The sequence below is a fragment of the Drosophila mauritiana genome, chromosome 3R, assembly GCF_004382145.1.
Source record: "Drosophila mauritiana strain mau12 chromosome 3R, ASM438214v1, whole genome shotgun sequence".
Taxonomy (NCBI): domain Eukaryota; kingdom Metazoa; phylum Arthropoda; class Insecta; order Diptera; family Drosophilidae; genus Drosophila; species Drosophila mauritiana.
The window spans coordinates 10671583-10696804 of NC_046670.1; the positions used below are offsets into that span (position 1 = coordinate 10671583).

General features: G+C 40.5%; 3 protein-coding genes and 4 non-coding genes across 20 annotated transcripts in view; 1 reads left to right on the forward strand and 6 right to left on the reverse strand.

The window, feature by feature from the left end:
* The window catches only part of LOC117142410 (extracellular sulfatase SULF-1 homolog), a 28483-nt gene extending 16767 nt beyond the window's left edge, over positions 1–11716 (forward strand). For both annotated transcript variants that reach the window (XM_033306360.1, XM_033306361.1), the window contains 8 exons: positions 6909–7790; positions 8137–8463; positions 8518–9181; positions 9246–10108; positions 10170–10480; positions 10544–10741; positions 10805–10907; positions 10970–11716. In XM_033306360.1, the coding sequence (XP_033162251.1) occupies positions 7024–7790; positions 8137–8463; positions 8518–9181; positions 9246–10108; positions 10170–10480; positions 10544–10741; positions 10805–10907; positions 10970–11081 (3345 nt within the window). In that variant the 5' untranslated portion in view covers positions 6909–7023 and the 3' untranslated portion in view covers positions 11082–11716. The remainder of the gene's footprint in view (positions 1–6908; positions 7791–8136; positions 8464–8517; positions 9182–9245; positions 10109–10169; positions 10481–10543; positions 10742–10804; positions 10908–10969) is intronic.
* Positions 14–86, reverse strand: Trnav-aac. The gene has a single exon. It is a non-coding gene; the product is annotated as a tRNA-Val (tRNA).
* Trnaf-gaa lies at positions 302–374 on the reverse strand. Its single transcript has one exon. It is a non-coding gene; the product is annotated as a tRNA-Phe (tRNA).
* Positions 465–537, reverse strand: Trnav-aac. Its single transcript has one exon. It is a non-coding gene; the product is annotated as a tRNA-Val (tRNA).
* On the reverse strand, positions 704–776 carry Trnaf-gaa. Its single transcript has one exon. It is a non-coding gene; the product is annotated as a tRNA-Phe (tRNA).
* A 1846-nt stretch (positions 11717–13562) lies between the features above and the next one.
* On the reverse strand, positions 13563–16599 carry LOC117145154 (zinc transporter ZIP1). Its single transcript, XM_033310694.1, has 2 exons — positions 14863–16599; positions 13563–13926 (listed from the first exon to the last, which is right to left on the reverse strand). Exons 1-2 carry the CDS (start codon positions 16085–16087, stop codon positions 13667–13669), a joined length of 1485 nt encoding a protein of 494 aa, XP_033166585.1. The 5' UTR covers positions 16088–16599; the 3' UTR covers positions 13563–13666.
* Positions 16600–20084: 3485 nt separating this feature from the next.
* The window catches only part of LOC117142915 (casein kinase I), a 29503-nt gene continuing 24365 nt past the window's right edge, over positions 20085–25222 (reverse strand). For 6 of the 13 annotated variants that reach the window (XM_033307210.1, XM_033307211.1, XM_033307212.1 and 3 more), the window contains 6 exons: positions 25020–25190; positions 24244–24321; positions 23790–23870; positions 22649–22747; positions 20978–21084; positions 20085–20473 (listed from right to left, as the gene is read on the reverse strand). In XM_033307210.1, the coding sequence (XP_033163101.1) occupies positions 20404–20473; positions 20978–21084; positions 22649–22747; positions 23790–23870; positions 24244–24321; positions 25020–25190 (606 nt within the window). In that variant the 3' untranslated portion in view covers positions 20085–20403. Of the gene's footprint in view, positions 20474–20977; positions 21085–22648; positions 22748–22816; positions 23514–23789; positions 23871–24243; positions 24322–24461; positions 24911–25019; positions 25191–25222 lie in introns of those variants that run through there. The other 7 variants (XM_033307208.1, XM_033307206.1, XM_033307202.1 and 4 more) reach the window with 6 other exon arrangements.

Consider the following 25222-nt stretch of genomic DNA (forward strand, 5'->3'; position numbering starts at 1 on the left):
AAATATTTCCCTATGTTTCCGCCCGGGATTGAACCGGGGGCCTTCCGCGTGTTAGGCGGATGTGATAACCACTACACCACGGAAACACGTGATGGGGTGGATTCACAGCTTTTCGGCTTTGAGGGTGATTAAAGTAATTTTAAATAAGATTTGGATAACGTTCACCTTAAACTATCAGCTCGCTCAAACATTAAAAGGTGTTATTATTTACGGTATGTATTGTGTTATGCCCTGAAATTATTCTAAAATGTATATATTTTCTTTTATGTGAGTTCTGCTTTATTTGTGCAAAAATTAATATTGCCGAAACCCGGGATTGAACCGGGGACCTTTAGATCTTCAGTCTAACGCTCTCCCAACTGAGCTATTTCGGCTATTGGCAAAGACCGATTTCCAAAAAAATACATTTAAAACAATATGACTTAAATTAAAAAATTATAAAAAATTAAAGAATGTCTTATTGATGTTTCCGCCCGGGATTGAACCGGGGGCCTTCCGCGTGTTAGGCGGATGTGATAACCACTACACCACGGAAACAGATGCTTGGGTGGTTTGAAAACTTTCGAATTTTAATTTTAATAAATTGCATATTATTTTAAAACGGTCAAGCTACCTTAAAATGACTTGAAACAAATTTACTTAATTGATTTTTTTAAATTTAAATTATTCACCAGAAAAAAAGTATTATTGCAAAATAGTATTTTGCCGAAACCCGGGATTGAACCGGGGACCTTTAGATCTTCAGTCTAACGCTCTCCCAACTGAGCTATTTCGGCCACCGGATTCTTCATATCAAAGTTGTGAATTTCGTGTACTTTGCCAGTATATTTAAACCTTCCCTGTTTAAGAGTACAGGCATTACTTTTCAGTACATCTTATTTTTAAAGCGCATTTATGAAGACATACAAATAAATCTCTGAATTAATTTTACTTTTGCATTTTTAGCCTGTCACAAGCACTGACAGTTGCGAAAATGTATGTTGACACTTGCATGTCTTAAAGTCCACATCAATTTTACAAAGACTTATTGCAGCTGCCGGGTTTGGCCAGCTGAAATTTCTCTCTATAGGTGTGCTGAATACGATATAAAAGTTGTAGTAAGAAGAGTGTAATTATTACCTTAATATCTTTTTGAATTTCAATTTTTATTACGTTATGGTACATACATGACAATCCAAACAAGTATAATAATACGTTTTAGTACCGCGACGATGACAACGAGGCGTATGCGTCACATGGCAAGGCTACATTATTTTGCGATCATTATTTTGGCAAAATTTCAGAAACAATATTGTGATCTTTAAACTTTTATCAAGCTTAAAATAAAAACAAGTGGAAAGCAATAAACAAGTCAATATACAGACAAAGCTCTTTTGTCGTAATGTATATATTAAAAAATGTTTTGGTAATAGAAAATTAAGATGGAAACTTGCTCTAAATAACCAGGTTCCTTATGCTCTTTTTGTTTTGCAATCAAATTTGAAATCCGCTGTCCAGCGAACTGGTGTCGCTGATGGCATACAACCTGATCCTCTGTATGGTACATACATATACATATGTATGTATATTTTATACATATGTGGAGGAGCACCTTCCAGCTTGAGCCTTCGGGAGTGTGCAACTAATGCGGCTTCCGTTTGACGCCCGGCGCTGAAAGCTGAGCCCCAGTTGAAGTCCACTGAGTCAGTCGTCGTCTTCATCAACGTTCGCTGCTGCTATCCTGGCGTTTTTTTTTAATGATTCACATTCTTGAAAGCAGATTCTTTGAAAGAGAATCCGAGCCAGAGCAGAGCAGAGCCTTGCCCCACGCCTTCGCCCCGCCCTGACATTGTTTATGATTTATCGCATGACCACAAGCCTTATATTTTGTGTGTTTTTGACCACTGTCCATTTGGTCCAAGGTGATCCGGTTTTTTTTTTCGTTTCCCCCGCATTATTATTATTATTTTAATTATTCGCTGTTCTGTGTGTCATCACTTTAGAATTCTGTGCTGGCCGCCTGGAGGCCTTTCTGTTGCAAACTATTTGCGAATCGAAGCACACATTCTTTTCATATGTCAAGAGAATGTTTAACATTTTCGCTAGAATTTCTATTTTTGGTGCTATTCATTTGGGACCAGACCTTGATGGCAATAAGAACTGGGAAGATTAGAGCAATTGTTAAGGGAAAGCGAAATTTATATTGTTTGCGTGTTTAATTTGCTGAAAATATAATAGTTTTTGGGCATGTACATGTGTAGGTCTTTTAACTGATAACCAGCTTTAGTGATAAGAAAGCCCGAGTGTAAAAAATCGATTCGTGGAAAAAGGCTACCCACAAAAGGTATCTCTTATATGCAAATGTCAGGCAACAATTTTCCTTCGCGAAACTCCTAATAGCCATGCATTTGGACGAGTGAAGTTGCCGCTGTTAGCTAACTTTTTGCTGGCAGTGTGAGTGTGTGTTGCAGTGGAATATGGCTAAGTGGGTCACAATTAGATTTGATTTGTTTATGCCACAGCGACAGGACTTGTTTCAGCCAGTCCCCTTTGACTTGCGAAGGGGCAGGACGTTGTGTGACAGCTTTAATAGAGCAATTGTAGGATATTTTCAACCCACTTATGTACATATAATGCTAGCTGAGCTTGTTCAATCGCTTTTAACCTTTGCTGGCGATTTCGAATTGCATTTGCCGAGTGGTTTTGCCTTCTGACCATAACTTGTAATTGAGTTAATTGCATAAATTCTTGTTTTTATGATTTTTTTTGTGCCAGCAGCAGCTGCAAAATAAGTTGCTAAAATGTGTGTAAAACAAATTGCAAGCGATTTCATTACAAAATAACTGCCGACATATGCGCTTGGGTTAAAAACTAATTTGGCTGCTACTTTATTAAAAAGGAATAAATATTCATTTGGTAATGCGGCACGGCCATAAAGCCAATTGAAACCTTTAAAACGGAGCCCCGCCCAGGGCGTTGCCCTCTTGGGAATGAACCATTAATCGAGCTAAACGTGAATCTCGACACTTGGCTGGTGTCACTCTCCCTGTTATAATTCTGACAAAATGACAAACAGACATGCAAAAGTAAAAAAAAAAACCAAAAAGATTTATTTGCTGTAGTTTCACAAACAATTTGTTGCCATTGAAATTTATTGTTGCGCCGGCGGAACACGATTTAAATATGTTCCGCTACAAGCACTCACTCACGACATTTGGTTTTTATTTCCATTAACAAATCGTTTCTAACACACTCCCATCCGTGGGGATCTTTCGCATATATATTTATATATGTACACATGTATTTTGTTTATTTTTTCGGCTTCCTCGTCTAACACTTGTCGTCTGACTGACCGAATTCGGAACGTGCCTCAAAGTCATTCACATTGTGCTCTTTTTTTGCACATTATCTTGCCGTTCTCGAGGGTTATTTTCATACGAAAAAGAATTGTTTAAATGGATTAAAGTGTGCGCATAAGTTCATAATTTTCCGTCCCGAGTGCTGAATGATATTTTAACTTTGTCAAATAGATTCGAAGAGCACTTTAGCCATCCTGAATAATAAACTCCTCCGCTTTAGCTTGACGATTTCCCTTAATGCAAGCTTCATAATCACCTGCTCAAGTGTCAGGCCAAAGCGGACTTAAATATTTCAAGTCCATTACAAAACTGTCACAACATGTTGGGGTTTTGCGGAGTTGAGTAAGCCAAAAACGCAAATTGGCTTACCGCAAGTCGACCCCAGCCACGCCCCCTTTAGGTGACACTTGCCACACGTTCTTGCCCCGACTGTGGATGTACAAAATAATGTAGGCGTTTTGGTTTAGGTTTTGGGGACCCCATTAAATATGCATAAATCGAACCGGAAAAGCCGCAAGTAACGAAGACGCTGCTGCTGCACTCGGATGCGAGTGGGAGTTGCTCCGAGCTCCACGTTCCACGTTCCATGTTCCATGATGCATTCGCCACAGCGGAGCATGAGTTAGCTTTTAAATAGTTAGTTAAGCGTTAAATTGACTCGGCAAAAGGCATCAACTGGTCACATGTCAGACCCAATCCCTAGCCGCCTGGCTGCCTTGTTAATTGCATAATTAAGCGCAAAGTTGGACTTGGCAGGGGGCTCAGCCTACGCAGCCGCTGCTCCACATTTGTAGGCCCGGGTCTCCGGACTCTAGACTCTGCAGTCCAAACTCCCTACTCCCGACTTCCCTGCTCGCCAACTATGGCCCACTTGAGTCTCGCTGACATGCCGGCTAATGAGTCGCCGCTCCAATCCGCAGTCATTACCAGGAACTGGGCTGATAACGAGGAATTTATAATTTGTTTGCCTGGCCGTCAGATTACTCAACATCACTATCTTTTTGCATATTCATAAGGAGCAGGAGTCTGCAGCTACTGGAACTCCACACTCTCGAATGGACTTTGACTCTAAGATTTGTGTAATTGAATGCTTCCTTGTCGCATTTGGAGATTTATCTGATGGCTTTCCCTTTCCTGCCTGCTTTGGTTTTCCCGCCCGACTTCTTTTCACGTCGACTGTGTAATCATTTTGTACGCTGGATAAGAGACTTCGCCTTATTTGATATGCAATTGGATTGACACGTCTTACAGAGGTTTCGAAATTAATTAATTTTATTGGACTGGACTTGCCGTGACAAGACAACTTTGAAAATCTGGCGTAGAATAAGATGCAGATTGGGAATCGCTTTAAAATGCGCTACTTTTTTTAGCAGCTGATCTAGCATTTTTAGGGCTTAGCTTGCTTTTCAGTTTCTTTTAATATCTACAGAGATTTTTTTCAAATCAACTTGGGCCTATAAATGTTGGTAATAAAATTTTATGATCACCTAGCAACAGGCACGATTTGAGAGTGCAGAAAATGGAATTGAGGTGGGATAGTCTGAAGAATCGGGGAGTAAAGGAGAAGGACACAAGACCAAAGTCATGAAATTCATGAATGAATCAGGAAATCGTGTTGGCTTTCATCCTCCCTGCATGCCGCCAATCTCTCGACTCCTTCGGCTGAGTTTGGTGAGACAAGTTTGCTGGTGTTGCCAAGTCGGGAACACGTTCACTGTGGTCCAGACCGAAGAGGCCGCCCGCTCCCAACCGGCTGTCCCTGCCTCCTGCCCCGAGCATCCCCATCCCCATACCGATGCGATCTGAGCATGCGTGACGTCTGTCAGCAGGCGACAGGAAGATGCCGCACAAAAAGAAGGAGAATCGGGCTCTTTCGGCCGCGTCTGTTTGCCGAGAAACATGTTTCCTTTTTTAGGGCCGGAGTTGTTGGGTCAGGCCTGACCCAAACTTGTTTCCATCTTGGCTGCTTGGGGCTGCACATGGGCCAGCCATCAAACCGTCCGAAAGCAGCCTTGGAGAAATAAGGAAGTTTCTTCAGTCAAGTGGATGAGGGTTTCCAGCTGCTTTCACAATGGATGCACTTCAGTTGGCTTTCCTTCGTTCTACTCAAGCTGGCCTGCAATTGCGATGGCAAATCTGCTACATTTAGATTGCGATTGGAAAGGGAAGAACGAAACATAATTGAGCATGAATAAATAAAATGCCTGGCAAAATATTGCATTTGCAATTGGGAAGGCGGTGGAGTGGGGGGGCTTTCTCTATTGTGCCACTCTCAAGTGGCTCATTGAGTTGGCTTCCAGCCATCCATATACCAATTCATCTTGCATCCACCGCCGGATGTTCGGCATCTCCATCTATCAGCTATTTGTGTTGCAACCTGTGTTGTATCGTTGCTGCCAGTTTTATTTTCTGTTGGCCTTATTTGTGTTGCATATTTAACTACAGTTTGTTTTTTTTTTTTCGGAGCATGTCAAATTCAAACTCCACTCCCAAAACTTTTTGCAGGAAGTTATTGTGGTTGTGCAACAGTTAAGTTGGGAATGAGCTTGAAGTGAAAAATTGCAGTTTGGACAGGGCGACTTGGGATTGTATAGCAGAATGTGTATTAAAGTTCTTGCCAAATGGAGGTAATTCCTTGAAATGTATTGAACTTATAGCAGTATTTCATTACACTTTTGAGAAGCGCCGGGAACGGCTCTATTGGCAGAGAGTTCGTCACAGACCTTAAAGTTCAGCCTCGAAAGCTAAGACTATCTTGAAGCGCGATCTTTTTCTTTTGTTGTTGAATCGCTTGGCACACATCAAGGTCGAGTCAAAGCGTTAAGTGGCCTGCCGAATGCAGAAGGTCTTGACTTTCATGGTGTTCGAATCTTAAAGAAGCGGCTAAAGTGGAAACCTAGTTCCTTTGCAATGCAACAAACAGCGGCACTGCGACCACATAAATCACACTTAAACGGCCCCAGTAAACCTCTTTATTTCCCTCGCACCACTTAGTCTTCTTCGAGTTGGGCAGGTTGAGTGGGTGGTGGATTGCTTGGATTTTGGGATGGCAGCTCATTGCCAAGCAGGCATAAACTGCACAAGGAAATTTACGTGAATGTGCCGCAGGATAAGCGAAAAGCTACTGCGAATGCAGTTTTCACTTAACGGCAAGTGGCACATAAATTTCACCAAGGACGAAAATACACTTCACCAGAAACCAGGCGGTAGGTGAGTGGGTGGTTGGAAGGGCCTGGCAGTAACCGACATTCGGTGATAAGTGGACAAAATGTGCATTGCACTGATTTGCCGCTCTTGGACAAACAATCTTGGCAAATATTTGGTACCAAGGGCACTCGGGTAGAGGTCAACTGGTGCATGAAATTTCGAGGCAGGCAAAGCAGCTGCAGATTGCAAAGCAGCTGCAAAACCGGCAGCCAAAATCAGGTCCAAAAAAGATGCTTGAGTTGGCTTGAATCGCGGGGAAGAATATCTCTGAAGGCAAATTATTTCCACACCTTGGTTAAGCAAATGTTGCACCTTTAATGCCGCAAAGAGGTTAAAAGTTATATTCTATCCTTCTCTTTACAGGCTACAAAAACATGAAGCAGTTTTTGGGTGAATCGCTGGCGTTTTGAGCGCGGCTGCAGAGGCGCTAGAATAGCGCCCGTGACTTGAAGCCTTACGTTCATTCCCACCTGCAACGATGATGCGGCACTCCAGTTTACGCCTTATAATTGGCGGCCTGATACTCCTCCTCTTCGTGCTTCATGTCTTCAGCAAGGAACAGGGATATCATTCCCACAAACGCAGCCATTCGGCGAAGAGATTCTCGCGGGACTCGAACTCCGCACGTGAGCGACGCCCAAACATAATCCTCATTCTGACCGATGACCAGGATGTGGAGCTGGGCTCCCTAAACTTCATGCCGCGCACGCTGCGGCTTCTTAGAGATGGAGGAGCCGAATTCCGACACGCCTATACCACCACACCCATGTGCTGTCCGGCGAGATCCTCCCTGCTGACTGGGATGTACGTCCACAACCACATGGTGTTTACCAACAATGACAACTGCTCCAGCCCTCAGTGGCAGGCCACTCATGAGACGCGATCCTATGCCACATACCTTTCAAATGCAGGCTATCGCACCGGCTATTTTGGGAAGTATCTAAACAAGTACAATGGATCCTATATCCCACCAGGTTGGCGGGAGTGGGGAGGACTGATCATGAACTCCAAGTACTACAACTACAGCATCAACCTGAATGGACAAAAAATCAAGCACGGATTCGACTACGCTAAGGACTACTATCCGGATCTGATAGCCAATGACTCGATTGCCTTCCTCCGCTCCTCAAAGCAACAAAACCAGCGGAAGCCTGTGCTGCTCACCATGAGTTTTCCTGCACCACATGGCCCCGAGGATTCGGCTCCTCAGTATAGTCATCTCTTCTTTAATGTGACAACCCATCAGTAAGTAAATGCCTTATCTACTAACAAATAAGTAACATGTTGAAATTAGCGTTTTTCTGGAATATAAAGTACGTATATTATTGATCAGGTCTGTTTGTCCGTGTGCCCATCCGTATGAGATCTTTTAAAATATACCCTCCAGAAAGATAAGATTAAGCATACGTTTTAAAAAACTATTTGGATTTCTGTTTCATCATTTGTTTCGGTTTGGCAAGTTTCTTTCTTTAAATATGCAAACAAATTCCCGCCCTGAACTCAAACTAGCCGAGTCTCTATGGTCAAGGAAATCGATAATATTGTTCTTTCTTGTTTTCAATAGTTTTTAACATTTACTTTGCACTTATAGCACTCCATCGTATGATCACGCCCCAAATCCAGACAAGCAATGGATCCTGAGGGTCACGGAACCCATGCAGCCTGTTCACAAAAGGTTTACCAACCTTCTCATGACGAAGCGCTTGCAAACGCTCCAAAGTGTTGACGTTGCCGTGGAGCGGGTTTATAACGAGCTAAAAGAACTAGGAGAGCTCGACAACACGTATATAGTATACACTTCCGATCATGGTTATCATCTGGGTCAGTTTGGACTTATTAAGGGAAAAAGTTTTCCCTTTGAGTTCGATGTCCGAGTGCCGTTCCTTATCCGTGGTCCAGGGATTCAGGCCTCCAAGGTGTAAGTAATTTGACTTTATCGAGGTCTTGAAGCTAATGATAAATTCTCCGGCAGGGTCAATGAGATTGTTTTGAATGTGGATCTGGCCCCCACTTTCCTGGACATGGGTGGTGTGCCAACGCCTCAGCACATGGATGGGCGCAGCATACTGCCACTGCTTCTGAGCAGAAATCGCGCTGTGCGAGACAACTGGCCAGATAGCTTCCTCATTGAAAGTTCCGGCAGGAGGGAGACAGCTGAGCAGATAGCCGAATCTCGGGCCCGCCTTCAAATAGAAAGGCGAAACATGAAACTGGTCAACAGTTCGCTGCTTGAAGATTTCCTTGAAGGAGCAGGCGAAAGTACCACCATTGTTTCGAGCAGCAGCACCGCTGCCACATTGATGAGCTCAACCGCTCAGCAGCCGGAGGATGGGGAAGAGGAAGTGGATACGGACAACGAAGAGGATGATGTAGACGGTGATGGTGCCATGGACAGCTCAGCAGCAGCACTAGAAGAAGATGACCTCGACGATGCCGCCTTCGAGGAGGGTGATGAAGAGCTTGATCAAGAGTTTCAACAAAACAACGATCTTCCATTGGCTCCCTATATAACCAAGATGATGCGCCTTAACTCGGAGTGCTCTGATCCGGCGCTACTCAAAAACTGTCTACCTGGGCAAAAATGGAAGTGCGTCAATGAGGAGGGACGTTGGCGGAAGCACAAGTGCAAATTCCATGTAATTATAGAGATAAAGTATTTTGTGTGATCATTTTTATAATACATTGTATAATTTATTTCAGCTCCAGTTAGAGCATCAGTTGGCTGCGATGCCCCGGAAGCAATATCAACGTAATTGTGCCTGTTTCACTCCCGACGGAGTAGTCTATACCAAGATTCGAGCCCCATCTGCTGGATTGCATCGCGTCAACAAGCGCACTCATCACGGCCCAGGAAGGCGTCGAAACAAGCGGGAGGTGTTCCACACAGAGTTACCTGACGAGATGGAGGAGCTGTTGGATCTCCATCAGGTGGTAGATCAACTTGTTGATCATACGCATCGCAGCAAGCGTGATTTGCCCGCAAGCAGCAACGAAACTATTGCCCAGGTCATCCAGCAGATACAAAGCACGCTGGAGATCTTGGAGCTTAAATTCAACGAGCACGAGCTACACGCATCCAACTCTAGTGGCAACTCATATGAGCGGGGAGAAAAGTACCCAAAATCTGGTGGACACCGGTGCTTCGTGGATGCGACCACGGCTAAAGTAAACTGCTCAAATGTGATATACGACGACGAAAAGACGTGGCGTACTTCACGGACTCAAATTGATATGCTGATCAAGCTTCTAAAGGACAAGATTGGCAAGCTAAAGGAGATGAAGAAGCAGTTGAGGGAAAGCAATAAACAGGCCTTGGCGGCTGGCAGAAGAAATGATAACCGACGGCGTAATGATCCCAATGTGTTGGATAGCGGAGCCGGACCAGAATTCAACATGAGCTACTTTACTGAGATCAGCAGCACGCCAAGATCAACCGTCGTAGGTCAAAAGGAAGTATTCCGAGGATATGAAGGTGCAAACGTATTCGATTCATCGGAGCCAACGCAGTCGCATCGGTTTACACCGCGAGCAGAATGCTATTGCGAACCAGATGTAGGCGAGAAGTAAGTAGAGCAATTTAATTGGACAATTTGGCCAATCTCACATATTATTTTCCACCTTTAGCCATGCAGACTCTAAGGAAATGGCGCGTGAGGCACGCCGGAAGCTTAAAGAGGAGCGACAGCGCAAGAAGGAAAGGAAGCGCATTAAGAAGGCTCGCCTGGAAAAAGAGTGTCTGTCCGAGAAGATGAACTGCTTCTCGCACGACAATCAGCACTGGCGAACGGCTCCCCTCTGGAACGACAGTCCATTTTGCTTCTGTATGAACGCCAATAACAACACCTACTCCTGCCTAAGGACCATTAATGGCACACACAACTTTTTGTACTGCGAGTTTACCACAGGCCTTATCACCTTCTATAACCTGACCATTGGTAAGAGGCCACCATCAAGAAATTCAAAAATTAACTAATAATATTTATTTTCGTCCAAATTAGATCGCTTTGAAACGATAAACCGTGCAGCAGGTTTAACGCCTGGAGAGAGATCCCACATGCACGATGCTTTAGATCAGTTGAAGGGCTGTCGAGGACGCAGTTGCAGCATCCGGCGACACCAAAATCACCTGGACGGCGGATCCAGTGCTCCACTACTGCCCATCAATCAAGTGCACCGCAGCAACAAACGAAAGCACTGTAGGCCTCTTAACTGAACCAATCGACAAATGATTTGTTATTTCCTATTCTTTCTTGTTTCAGCTCTTCTCGCGGGTGCAGTTGGCAACTATGCCTTCGTAGGCCCACGACTGGATATGGAGGGACTGCCTCCGATAAAGCGGCGAAAGCTGTCCAAATACAACAGGTAAGTGGTGTCGACTAGAGTTAACAGAACACGAGTGCATCTTGTTATTCATACTGTTTCAGATTGACTGGCTCGCAGCAGTCGCACATGAAGCGGCGTCCCTGGAAGCAGACGCCACTTCAGCAGTCCCCCAGATTCTTGCGCACGCATTCTGTGACACCAGCCCAGGCCTAAAGATTCGGCTGGACCTAGACAGCACACATATCCAATGCGTATCTTTTGTACCTTGCTTGCCCGCTTCTAATCTTTGGTTTGCCCCATTTAATGTTTTCATACATAAATAAGACTGTGTTTTAATCTATCTTCTTATATTTAGATTTCTTTTATCAAACTGTGTGTAGTACAGTCCTTGCTACATTTGGCTTGCAATATTTATAGTTAGAGCTACATTTTTGACTAGCTCCTAGGCCACCTAATTTGTACATAAATTTAGTACCGAAATTTTACGTAAACTAAATAAATTATTTAGCGAATTGGTTAAAAGTTAAATTAGTTGAGCATACGTAGCAAAGATTTTATAAATTAAAGCGAACCCAAATGAAATTGTATTTATTGGCCAATGCTAACTGAAAATGTTATTGTGTATTAGAGAACTAAAACCATATTTATGTCGGACTAGATACGTTCTAATTGTTAAGTACCCTACCCGAATTCCCAAAGACGTTTTGTAGCAGTCCAGCTTAAAATCGAACAAATATATGGTAATTGCCACGTTATAAATGTCATCAAATTAACTCAAGATTAATATAATAAATTAATTATTAAAGAACGATCCAATAAAACTGCAAAGAATTAACTTTTATCACGAACAAACTTAGTACCATTATTTATTATGGTGTTGGGGAAAAGTGAACATACTTTTAGGCATAGACGACCTTTATTTCGCATCGTAAGCAGTATAATTTTTGTAGAATTCCATACACGAATAAGTAATTTTTAAGCAAGTATTCTTAGTAGTTCTTGAAAACTGAGTGTATGTAAATAAACTCTTTAACTAATAAGAGTGATCTTAACGCATATAAAACGAAAGTTCAATTTCGGAAATAACGTTTACTCACTACTGGTTATCAGAATCTCAATCAGAACATACAAGTTATATTTTTTTTGCCCACTGTTTTATATGATTTACTGGCGGCACTCCTCTGGTATATATGGTTCAAGAGCTCGAGTTCAAATGATAATATTGCCTATCAGCCAAGAAAATTAGAGATTAGTGGTTCCGTTTGCCGTTAAGCCTTTAGCCCCACGATTTTGCCACACTTCATTGTGTGTGCACTCCGCTGACATAGTCTTGATAACATCTGGGAGACGGATAGCGAAGGAGAAGAGAGAGTGATGCGCACCCGATAAGGTGATTTCCGTTGGATACAGCGGGGTGGGGTTGAGTTCCCAATAACCTGAGCATCTTTGACAACAGCACAGATGTAAATAAGATCACCCGATGGCGCTAATTGAGCCACCAAGATGTTTTCATCGACAGCCGATGTTTACCGCCTGGCAAATTCACACTTGACACTTGACGCGCTAATTTCCGCTGCAGCCCGGACATTTGGGGATCGATGGGGGGGGGGCATGATGTTGGGCTCCAGCGGAGAACATGCGCTTATCGCAGTTATCAAAAAACAGAGAGATAGCGGTCCGTCTGGTGAGAAACAGCAGCGGGGCCAACTCGGAAACCGGTCTGTTGCGAGTTTTGTGGAGATATCGTGTAAAAAATGTACGCAAGCAACGAAGCTATCAGCTGAAAAATTGTATTTATTGTGGCCAATGCGACAAAACAAAACGATCACATGATAAACATATACCTGGCAACAAGGCCTCGTTCACAAATCCAAGCCACTTTACGATTCGCAAACTGTAGAGCAGTAGAGATATCGTGCTGAAATTTCACAATGCCGAGAATCGCACTCCCAAACGGGGCCTGCCGGCAATCTGATGGTGGAACTTTATGCCCAGGCACGTACTTTGGTTTATAGCGGATATTCTCGAAAAAAAATTCGTAAAAGCAATCAAACTTCAGAATTCAACCCAATTTGAAATGCCTGAAATATTTGTTTAGAGCACGTATAAACCGCTTACTCAGCTAATTAAGATACTATTAAGCCAAATTTTGAAATTAAACATACCTTAGCCTTATTGACATATCTTATTAATCAATCGATTCGGATTTGCTAATGACTTTTTCAATCTGATATGTCAGATCGATTGACTCAAAAACGAGTATCTTCACTTTGTTACACGTAAGCGCTAACCACTGAATATGGGCAAATTTGATTTTCAGTTAATATGAAACCTAATTTACGACTGATCATTAATGTCGAATCACTAAATGTCTTTATTGTTAAGGAGGAAAAACTTTTAAAAGCTACGTGAACATTATAAAATATTAATAATATTTTATAATATTTTATGTACTTTCCTTGTTGAATTTTCTGGTTTTAACTATAAGTTCACAAAAATAAATTATTTGTTTCTCTAAACTTTTGTATGTTATGTAGATGTCATAAATGTTATAAAACTCATAAAAGGCTGCGAAGGCCACAACTGACGGGCATAGATAAGAGTTCTACTTCTCTTATGCGTTTACTACTTTTTGACCCAGTTTAGCAATTGCATTTAATGTCAGGAATTAATCGCTTCAGTTTTTTAATAATATATATTTTGTTTCTACTTTCACTATTTTTACACAGTACAAATATATAATACACATAAATACATATACATTTAGTATACCAAGGTTCTGCTGACCAGGGTACAATCTAGACGTCCTTCTTGGGGTGTGCTTCCAGCAGTTTTTGGGTCACCTGCCGCAGGAGCTGCAGCTGCTGTTCATAGTTGTGAACCGTGGCCAGCTCCTCAGCGTGGTTGTGGTGGTGTGGATGATCATGGTCGTGCTCGTGGCCATGGGTGTGGCCCGATGCCGACCTGGTCTCAGTCTCAGTCTCTTGGTGGTTGTGGTTGTGTGTGTCCGACGAGGAGCAACTGCTGTGGCTGTGGCTATGACTATGTCCGCCGGAAGCTGTAAGCGGTACGGAAGGTTAGTTACACGTTCTAGGGTTGAACAATATATGCTGTTAAGAATGCCAATCCTTATCAGGTAGACCCTATTTCCTCATGGTGATTTACACACTTCTCTCTTGATTGCTTAACGTCATGGTAGCATGGGAATTCAATTCCAACAGCCCACTTCCAAGCAATGATTTATGAGCGTTTTGTCCTGCCTTATCTGGCCCTAGACCATATAAAAACCTATCCGACTTTCGGTTAATCACATATTTGCTGCCTAAACTTCTCGTCTGATTTTTTATCCCGTGCCCATCAATACAAATGCGAGTGCGGTTTTCACGGTGCTTTTTCGCATGGGCAACCCCCTGAGTTTTGCGAGATGACTTCATGGCAGGGACGGGATTTTTATTTCACATGTACTCTAGGTACACAGACTGACAAGCCGTCTTGTATATGAGTATGCAAAATAAATCGCAGCAAGGTCTGTTACAAGGTCAACCACGCAGCATTTAGCAGATCAGCTATATAGAACCAGTTCCCAATTCCCCCGAATCGATTCCGGTTAAAGAATGTCATCTGACGCACCCGGCGACGATCATACTAAACACCGTTAAGCATGGTTATTAATAAGTATCAGCGATTAAAGGATTAATGATTAAAGCTGCAGTCTCTAAAGTCTAATGTGTCTATGCAATTCATAGAATTCAATGTAAGTGAACAACCTGTTCAGTACAAAACAATATTTCTGGTTAAGTAGCAAAATTTAAACTAATCATCATTGGATGTAAATTTACGTAATAAAAAGCAATATATAATTAATTGCAAACTGCCTTAAGTGACAAGACCGAGTCGTATTTTACATCGCAAATTTCTGTCTCACTAAATTTGCACTACAATTTGCATATTCAAAGGCCCCAACAAGTAATTATTATTTAAATGTGGTACTTACTCAGCTGCTGCAGGCCAAACATGACAAGGAAGCCGACGAAGAGGGCCAAATAGGCGCGCAGACCAGATCGATTTTTCGAGAGTATCTCGAAGAACACCACGTATATGAGCGTGCCACAGGCGAATCCCTGCAGAATGGCGGAGACCAGACTGGGTCCGGATGTCTCCTGGCCGTGATTTATCAAAATCCCGATTCCGATGCCCAGCGGGCTAACCACCGCAAAGGTCAGCACATAGAGAACGGCCAGTAACATCCGGGTCCTGGCCACGATCAGCTCGACGCCCACGCAGAAGGCCAGGACCAATTTGTGTGCGGAAACGGCGCCGAACATAAACCACACCGAACTGGCGGAACCCTCCAGGCCAATGGCCATGCCCTCAAAGAGTTCGTGCAGCGACAGAGCGGAAACGATGAAGAGTCCTCGCAGAGATGAAGCCAACATGTCCTCCGCATCGGCATCGTCTGCGATTACTGGTAGATGGCTATGTCCATGTCCATGCCCGTGGCTGTGTCCGTGTCCATTAGCTTGTTGCTGTGGCTTGGTAGCAAACTTTTGCTGCTCTAGATCGTTCTGCAGGAGATTCTGCACCGATAGTGTTCCAAGTTCAGCGGTGCCAGCCAAAGGCGCCGGTGGGGCAGTGGGTGTGGTAACGTTGCCTTCGGTGGGTTTCAGCAGGTGGCTGTTTCGGATGCTGTGACCACGCTCGAAGGCGGCGCCAGCCTCATCCTTCTGATGATGATGGACATACGTGTGCATGGCCTCCTCGATGAAGTACATGAGGAAGAAGCCACAGCACATGAGCAGCTCGGCCAGCGGAAAAGTGAGCTCCCCGATGATCTCGCACTCCTGCAGCTCTTCGACGACCTCCTGAACTTCGGGCAAGAGATGGAGAAAGGTCGTGGCCAGCAGGACGCCGCCTCCAAAGTACAACAGGCACTTGACCACAATGGCGGATCGTGCATTCGTCTGGTTTTCCGTCCAGCGATAGCAACGGTTGAGCAAGAAGGGAATGGATCCGCAGATCGCGCTGGCGCAAAATAGCACAACCATGGCTGTGACCTTGGCAACCAGAACGCCACTCTCGTCGTCCTCGTCATGATCATGATCATGATCATGGTCGTTATCATCGTGATCCTCCCCGTCGTGACGTGATGTCCAACGGTTGGACGGCTCATCGATTTGCAGGAAGCACTTGAGGAAATTATTCACTTGCGTTTGATTCATGTTGCTTTTGTTTTCTGTTTGTTTTGTTTCGATTTTACTTGGTTTGTTTGGTTTTCCACAGATCTCCCGAACCAGCTAAAAGACTCCGGGCTTCGGCTCTCCTCTCTGACCACTTGTGGTCGAAAACAAGCAGCTCTCTTGGCTAAAACTGTTATTCCAGCACCAGCAGCATGTGTCGCGTTTGGAATCTCAATCGACTGGGTTGTGGGTTGGGCTCATCTGGTTGGGCTGAGTTCTGCACTTGCATGCCGCTTTTCACTTTTTCAGTCACTTTTCTTTCACTTCGTTTGAGTTACGAGCCTGTGCTTATAGGTAGTACTGATTGGATTGGATTGGTATTTAGGTAGGTTTCTGCTTTTTTCTAGCTGCGCACAGGTGTTGAGCGCTTGAGGCGACCTCGCAGACTGACGGAGTCGGGATTTGGTAGTTCACTTGAATATCTTGCGCGGGCTCGACGCTCCCGTGCTCCAATGCTCCAACGCTCTTTCCGATTCTCCCACTAACGAAGACCAGACATGAGCAGCAAGTTAAGCAGGTAAGTAGCAAGAAAACTGCTTTTAAAGCTCGCTCTCCCACTCGCGAACGTTCACCTGTGCGCCGCTGTTTCATTTGGCAATAGCACTAATTGTCTTGGGCCCAGCATAAATATATACATATATATACACATACACATATTGGCATATACAGACAATGCACAAAGGCCAGAGTAATTGAGTAATTGCATCCGTTCACTTTGGGCAGCATTAAAAGGCGCCTGACCTTAGCCAAGATGTAGGATCGCGACTTTTACTTTGGCGCTATTAAGATGGCCGGAAGCAAAAGCTCTGCTTTGCGGTCTGGGTTTGCGTCCCGGCTAATTGGTAGCACATGTAACTAACGGTTAGCAAAGTAAGCCTTAATTAGGGTTGCCACCTCTAAAGCAGAAAGAGTCTTTCCATCTTGATTAAATGAGGCAATGAAAATACCATTTGTATCAACTAAAAAGATGTATTGTAGATAGTAACTTAGGTATTTGTGAAATTAAAATCAATTGTTTTTTGTAACAGTTATAACGGAAACAAAGGCTACCTGAAAAACGGCAATTTAATCGTGTTTGTGAAATGAGTCGGTAAAACCAGATGGGAGCGTGGACAGATCGTGAGGTATCTGTTAAAAACCCATGATCTATTAATTAGTATAATCAAGCACACCGTAATTGGTCTAATTCTTTTGTTTTTTTGTTGCACAGCTTATCATTTATAGTAATTTGCTGAACAAAAAAATGCATCAATTAATAAAGCAGCTCCATTTATGGCCAAAAAAACACAAACTTTTTGTAATAATTTTTCATTTATTTTGGTTTTAATTTTTTCTTGGTTTTTTTTAATTTTCATATTTTTTTCGTTCTTTTGTTGGTTGTTTTTCTTGGTTTGCTTACATTGTTTTAAGTTACCATTTGTGTTTGCTGTCATACTTATACATTAATAATAAACCATTTTTACACAATAATTCTGTTGTTATTTTACTTTATTCGCGTTCGCAAACGATATAATGCCTACAACATTCCTGTTGGAAAATATTTCTGAGTACGTCTTCGCTCGCTTTCATTTTAATATTATTTAGCTCTATTATAATTAAATTGTTTCGCTTTACTTTTGTGTTAAAACTGCTTTGCCGCAGTTAACAATGTTAACTGCTATACCTGCAAATAGCAAAAGGCCTGCGTGCACTGCTTGCTTGCCAACCATTAAACGCTTTTTGTTATCTTTGATCTGCTCCGCACTCTGTCCATTTTGAGTCGTAAATATGTAAATTTCCGTTCTTGAATACATTAATCAATGCATGGGTTATTTTTCATCTGGTTTTGGTTTTGTTTTTCAACATTTAAAGTCAATTATGTATGTATATTTTTTATAATTTACTTTATATAAACTAGTGCGGTTTTGTTGTTTTTCGGATTCCATTTTCGTCATAGAAATATTAATTTTAGCGTAATTTGTTTGTGTATCTTTAATATTTCATATATAATACAAATGAGTTTTTTAACTATACAGGAAATTTTGGTTAATTGTTTATGCAATGTTATTCATGTAAAATATGAAATTTGATTTGCTGGTTTTCAATGTTTTTCCTGCTTTTATATACTTAAAAGACTGCAAAAAAACACGAAAAATTTGCATTGTCCTTGTATAGTTAATGCTATATTTGTTTTCCTCGTTATATGTATATTTGTAATAAGTATAAAAAATTTGTTTAAAATATATATTTCCACATACAATTTATTGATTTTAGCTTTACTTTTCGCGTTTCATGGAGAAGTGTAGAGAAAAATCAAATTCGTTCAGAGTCGGAGATGTGTGTTTTTGGGAAGTGGGTATTAGCTGCAGGCAACTTTTTAGTAGTTTAGTACTCATATCACGTAATATCAAAGAAATGGCTCAGTACATTAGTATTTACCTATCAAGTGATTGATCTGTGGGGAAACTTGGTAAGTTTCCTAACAATTTATTCCGCTAACTTCGCACATCATAAACAAGGAATTATCTATGAAACGATCCAAAATTAAATGCTCCAAATTAATTCGACTACCAAAAGCGATTTCTACATTTTGATTTATTCGATACATAGACGTGTATATATATCAAAATACTTGTGTATATATATGTACATATTAGGTATAGAAAAGTGCATTCAAAACAGAGCTAAACCAAGCCGTCTATTGATTCATACTGTATATCTAGTACATCATATAGCTATATACATATAGCCATTATCAGACAAATAGCGAATGTTTTGATCAATAAATAAGCGGGTATTATTTTTCCGAGACGATTGGTACTAACAATAGATTGACAGGGTTATTTAGAACTTTTTAAAACCATTTTATTTATAAAAAACCATAAAATTGGATCGTTTAAGTACTTAAAACATGTGTTTCTTTTTAGGACAGTAAAAGTATATCACATCAACAAACCATTTTTATTTGGTATTTGTTTTCGGAAAACAAGTATCCCCTTCAGGATCTGAAAACAAAACCGATTAGCCAATGTCTTCCCACCAAGCTATTCTTTGAAATCACTTTTATTCTCTCCAAATTAAATTTCTTTAAATGGGAAGCCCATTAATCGAATTGTGTGTTATATATATTTTTTTAAATATTTGGTTGGGCACGGAAGCATTAACTATTGATTTCTTTTGTTTGCAAAATAATGACTTTTATATTTTCGCTTTTTATTTTTCCCCTAGCGAAAATTTAGGATTTCTCTGAAAATATTAATTTTTAGTCTCCAGGTCGTGTTGGTTCTATTCTCAAACAAAAGTCAATCGAAGAAGAATGCTAGAATTTGGCGAAAGGTGGTATACGAATTCCATTAACACTGCATTGAATTCAGTATACGACCTTTAATGCCTGACTATTTATCTGACGATGGTACACGTATAACGGCTAAGGTGATTTCATATGGCTTCATACATATACATACATATATTAAGTTGAATAGTTTTAAAAAATTATGTTTATTTTCGCTTTCTTTTCTTTCATTATAATTTACAAGTTTGTTGGTTGCGTATAAATATGTTCTTCTTTCTCTCATTAAATGATGCTGCACTAGTTTTGTTTTTGTCTCTTTTAATATGTATATAATATATAAATATGCTTTAAGTGGTGTTTGTGTGTTTAAGTTTCCTTCAGTTAAGAGCAATAGGGTTCTGAGGGGTATTGATAGTGGTAGTGGTTTTGGGGAGCTTTCTTTCCGATTCCCTTCACAAGACACCGACGGGAGGAGCTGCCCTGGCTGTGAGTGATTCTGGCTTGAGTCGCCGTGTCGATTCTAGTCGTTTTGAATTACGTTTGAATTTTGTTTTCTTTTTTATTTATAATAGCATTAATTAATAATATAATTAATAATTATAATAATTTATATAATAAACGCAAAATTGGTAAATAATAAAAATAATAATAAAATACAATCATTACAATAATTAATCAAAATTGGTTGCATTTTGTTTGTTTTTACTGTTTTTTAGTGTATTTAATGTATACGGGGTTCATTTGTTTTGTTTTGTTGGGTTTCGTTTAATATTTTTTTGTTGCTTTCTGCATTTTGCATCTGGCTTTATATTTATATAAATTACAACGGAAGTGTCGGTGTGTTTGTAGTTGGTGTTGGCGTCAACATCGACGCGGATGGAGGATAACGCAACGTATGCTGCGACGTTGCCTGCTGGATATAATCCTGACTCGGATTATTCAATACGCTATCCCGTGAGTTTGAATGTGAAGTGGCACGCAGCAGGGTGACTGCCTCGCGTTCTGGACTACATTGTACACCGTCTAGTCATTTTTGGCGCGTCGATTTCTTCTTCTTTCGTTTAAAGAAACAACAACATCTGGAATATAAGGAACCACTGGAGACAGTTAACCAAGGGACAGAAACGAGACGGATTCGGATTCGGATACGGATTCATAGGGGGAGACGTAGGCATAGGCAGAGGCAGTGGATTGGTCGGGGGAGAAAGAGAAAGAGAGAACGGAAAACGGAAGTTGCACATTAAAAACGACAAAGCAAAAAATTCTTTAAATATCTAGTGGATCTGTTAATCAATGTATCGATATATTCAGAAAGACTGCTTTCCAAAGCAAACGTATTATTTTTGGTTTGTTGCTTTCTTTACATCGTCTAAAACAAATAACACACCCCCAAAAGATATGCTATGCAATTTCTTTAATTTACATGTAATACGCTACAACCGTGCCTCTAAAATTCCCCATTCTTTTATATCTGAGTATCTATAAACAAGTTTATTTTGTACAATGTTTTCTCTATACAAAGGTCAATCTGTCCCGCAACACATCTATCATTAAGCTACATATCGATATACCGATTAATTGACCGCCTGAATAACACATACTTTGTTTCATCGACCACTTCGACTTCCGGCTGCTGTGTGATGGGCGTGTTTGAGTGTCCGGCCGTGGGATCGTCCGGATTTAGTTCGCCATTCGTCGAACTCACAACCTGCAATGGAATGTTAAAGAGAAAAGAAAAGGAATACAATTGTAACATTAATTTCCAATCGTTTTTAACTTTTGTACTAAACATATAGTACGAGTATGTACAATAAGAAGTGATTATACATAATATAACGATTTAAACCGCTTTTTTAAATTACTAATCAAAAAAGAACCAGTTTAAGTACAGTCGATTTTAAAGTATCGATTAGATTGGCAGTACAGACATCACACAGAACAAAACTGTTATACAAACAACGACTTTCTTGGCAGCACTACAAAGCCAAGTAGACTACGAATGAAAAATTTTAAATTTTGCAATTTCAATACCTTTAACGGTTTGGAAAGGATTAATAAATATGAAGACCTATTTCGGAGATTGCCTGGATTGTCAGGACGTTTGGCAGATCATACATTTAGATGATGAATGGGCACAGCACAAGATCAGAGGACTAGGACAGACAAGTTATATTTCAAATACCTTGGAAAGCCCATTTAAAAGGAAAGTAAACAGGGTTTGTCTTGTCTTATGTCGTTTAAATTTAAAAAGAAGCAGTAGATGTGGTATTTGGGAGAATAGTAGAAGTGTTGGTGGTTCGTTGGTGTCCTATTTCTTAGGGTCGTCTTCGGGATCGCTTTTCTCATAATAAGCATCAAAGGGGCTATCATCATCCGAGCTTGAATCTTCAGGCAATCTCTGTAATAAGTTGTGTTTTGGTTTCGAATTTGATTCGATGCATCAAAAGTGGTCTTTTCGGATCGAAATAAATGCCAATGATTTCACTTTATGAAAAATGAATTTCCTCCAGCCGAATCTATTTATTGTTATAACACTGCGGATATGTAAAGTGATCCATGCGTCTCTAGAATAGTGTTATGTATTGTGTGTCATGCAGTCAATAACATATACCGCTAAGTTGTGTTGGTTAATGCATTGCTAAAACTTGCATTAGTACCGTGCACAAGTAGAGAAAGGCTACGTTTCTTCTTTGTTATTCATGCAGATTTTATAAGGATCCTCTAGCATCTATTCTTTCAATAAAAGGAATACTCTAGGTTCAAAAAAAAAGAGGAAGATCCGAGAAAAACACCCAAGAAGAAACTAACAAAACGTGTTGGAAAAATCAAATCAAACGTAACGGAAGTGAAATAAACTATAGTGGAGAGGAGTAGGAATAACACACGTTGGGAGGAGAGATTATTGTTCAGTACCTTGTTGAGCTAATGTAGAGTAAATCAAGTGAAAACATTAGAATTGAAAAGGCCAAAAATATAACAGTCTGCGATAGATAATGTTTCGTTGTAATAGTTATAGAAAATATATTTAGGCAATTATGTACAGAATCACAGTCGAACAAGAATTCAATAACGTAATGAGGCGAATACAAATGTCTTTTATTTATATGTATGCTATGTCTTGCCAAGGAGCTGAAGTTTGCTAAGTTTAGATTATGTATGCACAAATACAGACTGTAGACTGAGCGGGCGAACGAGCGACATAACAGAAATAAAACGGAAACGGAAGAAAAGAAAATTCTTTTGTACAACACTGGCCGGTTGTCGCAACTTACCTGTACTGAACCATGCCGATCGGCCGGCGTTAGATTGCCCAGTGTTGCCCCCGGCTTTGGCACATCAGGCCACGCAGCAACACCTCCTTTGGCATTTGTCTGTGGTTGGGTTATGGTGGTGGTGGTTGAAGTGGTGGTGAAGGATTTGGACAGTTGGTTTTGATTATTTTTGTTCGGTACAGTTCAGTTCGGTTTGCGATCAGGCAATTGGTGGAAACGGATTTATGCAATTTGTTCAATAATTAATTTCAAGTTAAAAAAAAATTGTATTTCTGTACAACATAGAGACAGACAGCTCTAATATTATATGCTATTTATAATTTAGGGATTGTGAGTGAGTCTAAGTAAAACTAAAGCAAGTCAAGAATGTGCTACAATAAAACCATAAAAAAATGTAGTTCATACAACAATCAAAGGCGAATTTAATTATAGTAAACAAGGGTTAAGTTAATAGCAAAGATTTAACCAAATTATAATAAAAATAATTTACAAATACCGTTCACCGATCGATTGAAGCATTTCTGTGCATTTTTAAAACTAGGTTAGTCGAGCATCTCTACCATCAGCTTTTCAATATTCTATATATTTCAAGCAGATATTTTAAGGCTTTTCTTTTTCAACATCCTGGCCTAGTATTCGCATTTTTCTCAATAAGAAAATGAGAATTAAACCCAAAGCATTTATAAACCTAGCAATGTAATCTACAACCAGACGTATATGTATGCTTAAAAGGAGTAGAAGAGCACTTTATTTCACACTAACCATTACAGAGATAATTTTCAAGTCTACAACGTCTAACCTGGAGTATTATATATTCTTCATTCTCATCATCAACTTCGTCATCAAAATCAAAATAAGAAACATCCTAAGTTTTATATCAAATGTGTGTTGGGAAGAAAAGTAGGATCAAAACAAAAGCGTTGAGCATAAGTAGAGAAAGAAGAGCAGTGAATAACGAATGTTAGAAGTAAAGAACTGAGTAACCAAAGTGAAAAAAGTTCGTTAAAGCTAGTATAATCAAGGATAACTGTTTATATCTTATAAACATATAAAATAATCAATTTAAATTTTGTCTGTGATCGAGAGTACAAATTTGATTCCTTTTCGGACTACTTTAGAAAAATGTTATTATATACATTACCTTAGCCGTAACATTATGACGATCTTTATTTGGTGAAATGATGACTTCATGGCCAGTTTGCAGAGATCCGACGGGCGTTGACTGTATTATGTCAGTGATGTGAATGCATGTATATTAAATTTGATAACATGTTTATATATAGATGATTCAGTAGGTTTTATTAACACACAGAGTTACACGCACATGAAACGGTGGTGACAACCGAAAAAGAGAAGAGATCAAGGAGAGAAGAAAAGTGCTGTTATAAATGGCTTCACTTGGTTCCTTAAGTTTGTGTCATTAATTGTTTGTACTTAACATACGATAGCTTAACCACCTAAAGCAACGAGCTTACACACTGACAACAAGCCTTGACCAGCACTGAAAGTGATCGAGCGTCATACGTAACTATGCAGTACTGATTTAGCTATAGAATTCAAAGATATATCTTGCCATTTGGGTTTCTTTTTTGTACCTTGTCAGACTTATTTTTGGCCAAATGCGATGGCGGTGCATTCTTTATGACTTTCATTTGGTCCAGCTGTTCCTTGGTCTTAAAATCGAAACAGGAAAGGGCTTTAATATCAATACCGCTAAATTTTGGGGATACACTTTTAAATATTAAAACAGCATTTTTCGGAGTTGATTATGGGTCTTTACTGTTTATATTGCGCTTTAATTTAAGAATCTATCTTGGATGTGCGTAAAGGCACTTTATAAAAATATATATTTCATTCAATTCGGTGAAGGCGGTAAAGATAACACATGTCGTTGGGAACAGGAATCAAACTAAGAACAAACTGAGCCCAATCTTCTTTGCAGCAGCGGCGGGTGGCGGAAAACTGATAGCGCGACAGCAAGGATCCTGCCATGTTAGTAGTTTGTTACATTGACGTCATACAAACCGATAATTCCATGCGGCTTTCATTCATTTTTGGGTGAATTAAAATCATTCTTAGTGGGTTTGAAGGGCAATGGCGGCGGTTGGCTCAGTCAATCGATTTTTGATATCATGCTTGATACTTCCATCATTAGAAATGATTGTTCAGTTACATGATTATTAACTTAAAATATTTTGAGATTTCGAGACGTTATGGATATCAATTTATATATTTCTAAGTGCTTGCAATTCACTATGTCTCCTATGAATTAGATTAGGGGTCACGTTTTAGAATTCGGTGGAATGTTTTTTGGGAGTCTTAATGATTAAGAACGTGTAATTTAAATGGGGTAGACGAATATATAGCTCACCATTGTCTTCCCTGTCCAGTCGAACTCGCCCTCGTCGGTGTAACCCTTACGATCGAATAAGTCTTGAAACAGTCTTCGCAGAAAATCATAGTCGGGAGTTTCGAAAAAATCTAACCGCCGTACATAACGCAAATATGTCGCAAACTCTTCCGGATGTCCATCACAAAGCACCTGCGTGTTGGAAATAAGACGTTAGTTCGAGG